This window comes from Brassica oleracea, chromosome C8 (assembly GCF_000695525.1).
Source record: "Brassica oleracea var. oleracea cultivar TO1000 chromosome C8, BOL, whole genome shotgun sequence".
Classification (NCBI taxonomy): Eukaryota; Viridiplantae; Streptophyta; class Magnoliopsida; order Brassicales; family Brassicaceae; genus Brassica; species Brassica oleracea.
The window spans coordinates 18,141,560-18,148,332 of NC_027755.1; the positions used below are offsets into that span (position 1 = coordinate 18,141,560).

At 37.3% G+C, this 6,773-nt stretch overlaps 1 protein-coding gene across 1 annotated transcript; it reads left to right on the top strand.

The window, feature by feature from the left end:
* Positions 1-2,996: 2,996 nt before the first annotated feature.
* On the top strand, positions 2,997-3,432 carry LOC106311150 (acanthoscurrin-1-like). The gene has a single exon (XM_013748380.1). The coding sequence runs from the start codon at positions 3,102-3,104 to the stop codon at positions 3,405-3,407; it is 306 nt and encodes a 101-aa protein (XP_013603834.1). The 5' UTR covers positions 2,997-3,101; the 3' UTR covers positions 3,408-3,432.
* The last annotated feature ends 3,341 nt before the right edge of the window (positions 3,433-6,773 follow it).

Sequence of the window (6,773 nt, forward strand, 5' to 3'; positions counted from 1 at the left end):
CGGGCTTCGCTTCGTGTCGTCTCGCCATAGAGACGCGAGCGACCTCGGGGTGTCGCTTTGGGAGGTCGCTCCGAGAGGGGTGTGAGATGCGAGCGACCTTGGTGCGTCGCTCTGGGCAAGTCGCTATGGGCTTCCAACGGGATGAATATGGCGAGTGACTTCACGGGGTCGCTCCAGCTAGGTCGCTCTGAGATCGGGAGGGACCTTGGTAGGTCGCTCTGAGAGGTCGCTCCAGGGTCATCTAAGACGGTTCGGAGTAACGAGAACGCGAGCGACTTCATGGCGTCGCTTTAGGAAGGTCGCTCTGAGAGGTGGGACACAGCTACTTCGTGATGTCGCTCCGGGAGGTTGCTCCCATGCTCTGCTCGTTTAATGATCACCTATTTCACCTCCTTCGAGCTCCAAATGCATCCAAATGTCCCCAAGAACTCCATGCGGCACTCCAGTACCTAATAGAGACTCATGTATGCAAAATGCAACCTAAACATGTCTAAATCCTAATCTCTATGATGAAAATATTTATGAATGAATGGATAAAACAATGCAAATATGCAAGATATCAATGTCATGAGGGGTGCGTACACTAACAAGAAGACTGGTAAAATTCAGAATCCCCTTATTAGGGATGTCATAGACTTGGTAGAATCCCAGAAACAAGAATATCTAGCTTCTCAGCCCCTCTCCGATGACGGTTCTTCGGCTTCAACCAGCTTGTCCCGAGTTCGAGTTAACGAAATGGTAGAAGAGGTAATTTTAAGATTTTTCATTTCATTAATATAAAATTTCGTTTATATTTTATTTAACTAATATATTTTATTTATTTTATTCTTGAAGGCGGTTCCAAAGAAGAAAGGTCGTTTAGTCGGGTTGGCTCGTCGTGCCTCTTCTTGTCTTTCTTCTTCACAAACCCCGTATGTTGATCCGATGATTATGGAGGAGCTGCAGAAAAAGGATGATCGGATTGTAGCGTTGGAGTCTCAAAACGCTACAATTCTTGCACAGATGGCACAACAGGATGCTCAAATAGCGGAACATAAAGCAGAAGTGGCAGAGGCTAAGAGGATGAACCTAGACATAATGGAGAAGATGAGGCGACTATTTCCTGCAGAATTTTCAGATTAGAAACTTTTATATATTTCAAATTAGAAACTTTTATATGATGTTTTTAATTATGTAAAACTTAATTTCTATAATGTTAGTTTGCAGTTTTAGTATTTAATCGATTTGATTATATAAAATGGAAATTTCTAAAATAATTTTTGAAAATAATAATTATTTTAAATAATCAAATCAAAAAATTTCGTTGGATATTTGTCGGATGTTTCCGACGACGTATATCTGTCGGAATACACTGGCGAAAAATTTCCGACGGAAATGTTCTTCGGAAATTTCCGATGGAAACGAGGCGTCGGAAATTACCGACGGAAAGGCATGTCGGAAGTTACTGACAGAAGCAGTCGTCGGAAATATCCGACAAGCGTTGTCGTCGGTTCTTTCTGACATTGACAATTCCGACAATCTTTGTTGGTCGGAATACTTTCCGACAAATTACCGACAACTTCTTACTGACGAATGTTTTGTTGGTAATCCGTCGGAAATCTGGTTGTCGTAATCTGTCGGAAAGTCGTCGGAAATTTCGACAGATTTCCGACGAATTTTTTTTCCGACAAATCCATACCGACGACCACTTTCGTCGTAATTCCGTTGGAATAGACGTTTTCCCGACGAAATTCCGACGAATATGGTTGTCGGAATTAGCTTGTTTTCTTGTAGTGTCAAGAGATTACTAGAGAGTAGAGAGTCGTATGACTCGAGAATATCGTCGGTGGAGTAATCTTATTGTACGGTGAATGCACTATAATGCACTGCTTGAGTTGTTTTCTAGCAGGGTCGATATACGGTGGACGCTCAAACTATTCGTACTCCATGACCATGAATCATGCAAGTTTTCAATTGTTGCAAAATATGTATACACACACGCACTTTATATATATGTTACAACTGCCAAATGCTAGAGAAGTCTCTTTTAAAGCTGAAGTTAGCTCGTAGTTCAAAACAAGAAGAAGCTGAAGTTAGCTGAAGTTAAGTATGGTTAAGAAAATAGTTTAAGTTAACTTTCACGTTTTTTTCATTTTTCAGAAACTTTAATAACTTATTCGTAAAACAGGAGACTCTTACCCTTTTATTTTTATTCTTTGGTGAATGATTAAAGTATAACTCTAAATAATACATCAAAGTATAAGTCTCGGCCAGTCTGGGTTTGGGTTTCGGCCCAAGTGGTTTACATGGTGAGCTGTAACAGATGATCGGTCAACTCTTGACAATAGTCGGAAGGTATTCTAAACTCGGATCATACAGTGTGGTACGCTTTCGGGCTAGTCCACGCACTAAGTGCGTTCCTCCCGGAGCCGACCGGATCAGCCGATAGGGTTTATCAAAAATAAAAAAATGCACCAAAGTTTTTACTACTTGTATCCTTGAGAAAAATACATTACAAGCCATAATTTCTTCATGTAATTTCAGCAATAAAATCAATATAATGGTCTCAACGGACGAAATAGTCATTTTTTATGAATTCACACACACACACACACTACCGAGTTAATTGTGGGTGGCAAATATTTTTGAATGCATCAATCATCTTTTATCATCTTTTCGACATTTACAAAGAGAACCAGGACACGATATTTTTTTTAGATGTTTGATCGCTTTTAGAAAAAAACCTTAAACTAATTAATAATTAAAAGCCTTTAATTCTTAATTTTACCTTGTTAATATATCGTTCAAAATGTCAACAACATTTTCTGACCGCATTGACTAGCTCAACCGCTTAAGACGCTGTGGAACGTTAATTACCGCGCCACCATCAGGCACTTTCTGAAGGTAGATAAACTTAAACATGATATCAGAGCGTTTGGTTAAAGCATTTACATTGGCAATAACTACCTACACCGGGCAATTTTTTTTGGTTTCTTATATGTGGTCTCTCTGCCTTTAGAAGGACCCAACATATCTCCCAGATTTTGGCAAAGCAACAAACACAATTAACTCAAAAGTTTATATACTGTTTAAATACAGTTTTTAACCACTCGAGTAAGATTATGGCGAAGTTGTTTTTCACTCTCTTCTTGGTTCTTCCTCTAGCTTCAGCTTTTGCTTGTGGCGCAAGAAACATCCCAGGAGGACTCTCTGACCAGAAGAATTACCTCGGATTCGGTGGTGGGTATTCCGGTATCGGAGACAATGGTTTACCTTTCGGTGGCCTCGTTGGAGGTGTCACTGGTCCCAGTGGTACTCTTGGCTTTGGTGGACTTGGTGGTGTTGGTGGAGGACTAGGCGGTGGCTTAGGAAACGGTATAGGCGGTGGAGTTGGTGGGGGAAGTACGGGAGGAGTTCATTTCCCTTGAGTTGCTTAAGATGATTTCAGAGCAATAATAGTATAAGCTCTCTGTATATAAATGTGTTTATAACGCACCTCGAGTTAATATATTGAAGTTCGATTTAACACAGAGAAAAAGAAAAGAAGTTAATAGACAAATGAAATGAGTGAAACCAAAAAGATAATAACTGAGGTGTTAAAAAAGATGAAAAATTAGTTTTAATTTAATGAAATGGGGTTTTCGTTTCATATGACATTTAATAGATGTAACAAGTACTTATTCAGGGGAATAAGAAAATAATATACGTAATCATCCAGAAATTACGTACGGTGTGTATGACTGGAAAAAATCGGAGTGAAAAAGGGAAAAATAAATAAGTGAAAATGGGAGGAAAAGTAAAAGTGGAAGACAGAGTAAAGTAGAGTAAATGTATTAACTCTTAGTATTCAAATGGTAAAAGCAGTACATGCGGATCATGCAGGCCAAGTGAAACAAATACAGATCAAGCACAAAAAATGCAGATCAAATAGATCATTCGAGAAAAATGCATATCAAACAGATCAAATAGTTTATTACAGTTTTGAATGGTAAAAACATTTAAAAAAAACATATTATATATTTAAATAAGAAAAAAAGAAATTTTAATTTACCACAAGTTGTATTGTTGCATTTAAGTAAAATAAATGAAAATAGTATATATTTATAGATGAATAATTTATTTTACAATTTTGTATTGTTACATATATATATAATTTTATCAGTACATAAATATTATATATATATATATTATTTATTTGAAGGGGCTCCAGCTTGAATTTTGTTCTGGGTTCGAATAGTATTGGTCATCTAGCCGGGTTTTAAATGGATTTAATCATTTACACTTACCCGACTATAAAATTTCGTAGAATTAGTTTTTGGGTTTAAAAAGCTTTTGGAATCCTCACATTTATCAAAAATATATTATTTTATTTCTTGTTATTGAAGTATATAAAATATAAATAAAAGTCAAAATACAGTAATTTGATACCTAAACACTAAAAATATTTAAATTGAAAACATAATTATAGATAGTAAACTGGATTTAATACTTGTGGTATCTTAAAATGTTACGCTAGTTTTAACAAATATATATTATTTATTGTTATGTTAAAATACCTAAAATAAAAAATAAAAGGCAGGAGGTTCGCTTGAAACACATCAAATGTGTGGTGTTAGTACTGTAGAGTGTAGATCATTATTATTGCTTGTAAAATTGAATTGCTAGCAGGTCATGTATATTTTATTATTTTTATAAATGAACTGTTTCTTTGTTGCTAACATACGTTGAATGGCAATAAAAATGCAGGTCTCCCACCCCAGTGTACGTCATGTCCCTCTCCTGCCATTCCATTCAGACTCTTAGTTAAGTTAGTAAAACTATAGAAAGTATTACATTGTAAGTCACTTTATCAAACTTAAATAACACTATGAGTCACTTTTGACTACTAACACACTTTCTCTTTGATTTTTACACATATATGCACAACTGTCAACATATTAAATTTCTATACTACCCTTCTTTCGTTTGCACATCGTAACTATAACCTAACTAAGTTTCTTCTCATATTCCTTTAGTTTCCAGATTTTACTCTTTTATATAACTGAAGAGAAAAACCAGAAGTTTCGACGGAGTGAAGCGGAGAGCCATTACCGCAGCTGGTAGTGGTGTAAAATCATCTTGTGATTCATCTGTTCATGCATCTTCTACAGCTTCTGTATATTCCAAATCCTCCACACAACACGAATCGTTGGATTTCATCTTCCCACGTGGCTAGATCTGAATGGATTTCTTGCTGACTTTTTACTTCTGCTGCAGTGGATCACTTAGTTTGACTTTGATTCAAGCCGGAGAAAATCGAAAGCTTCAGAGTGTGAAGTTGATTTGTTGTCAAAATTAATATAACTTGACGGCCATGAACTCAGTCCTCTGCTTGTATCTTCTCTCCTCAAAGATTCTCAGAAGAAAGCTTTGTCTCCCCTAAGAAACCAAGTCAATGGCCGAGGATTGGGATCTCCGCGCCGTCGTCAGAGGCTGCTCTGCCGTCAGCTCATCAGCAACCACCACAACCACCGTCTTCTCCACCAAAATTTCATCTCGCACGAACCATGTATTCACCTTCGAACCAAGAAATAATACCGTCCTCTTCGGTGAGATTCGAGATCTGTACACGCCGTTCACACAACATGTACTTATGGATTTTGTTAATCAATGTCCATGTGGATAGTGAAAAAACATGTACATATGAATGCTATTTAGCCTTTACAAATGTTGAAACATCGAAATATGTGTGATAGCGCTAGAATGTTGTACAACTGAGAATTTTTTAAAGAGATTTGTGCATGTCATTCGGTTATTCAGTTATGATATTTAGAACAATATACATAGGGGCGTACACGTGCACATCGTTAGAACAATGTACACGGGGATAGCAGCAAAACAATGTACACATGGACATACAACTCTTCTTTTAAAACAGGCACCAACACATGCTCTTACAAATAGTCTCTTAAAAGATGTATGAACACGACGACAATGATATTTTTCCTTATCGCTTAACACTTAACAAAGGTGTACACTGTCTAGACATGTCTACATGTACACCGTCTAGACATGTCAACATGTACACTGCTGCGGTTCTTCTATGAACTATCGTGAAACTTCACTATATGAATTTGTGACGAAACGTAACTTCCTTCGACGGCTTTGCTAGCTCTGTTACCTTGAAGTTGGTGAATGCAGGGAAATCTTCATGTTTAAGCTGCGGTTGCTGAGTTTGGAGAGGGAGACGACCTCAATCGAAGCCTAAGATAACGGAGGTGGGAAGAGGTGGAGAATGAAGTTTGTCTTCGGGATGGATGTAGTAATTGATGACCCAACGAACAACTAAGGCTCTCTTTTCCGAGAGGTCAACGGCCACTCAGATTTTACGGCAGCCTCTGATGGTTTGTGTTCGAGAGCTCGACGGAAGTGACGGAGAAACCTTCACCTCACAGAGTCACTAAAATAATTTTTTTATAAAAAATTTAACCGTAAAAAGGCGAGGAGAAGTTACGGCAAACAAAACTATGTTAATATTCAATTCAGTTTGTTGCTGCTTTCGGTTCCTCCATTTTAAAATAATTTAAAAATTAAAAATACTTAACTAAAACTAAAGAACAACCAATTACACATCTCGTTCACCTTTAGTTAAGGGCAATAGAGTAAACAACTATTGAAAAACTACCTTAGTAGTAGAATGTGACCCGCTCTGTTATAAAAAGTCAAAAAGTGACCTTTTACGTAAAAAACTCAAAACTATATGTGTGTTTTACTCTATTTTAACAGTAACTAGATTTTGACCCGCGCTTCGCTTC

Bases quoted from the DNA above. Each gene is read 5' to 3' on its own strand.
- LOC106311150 (XM_013748380.1), top strand. From the start codon at position 3,102: ATGGCGAAGTTGTTTTTCACTCTCTTCTTGGTTCTTCCTCTAGCTTCA.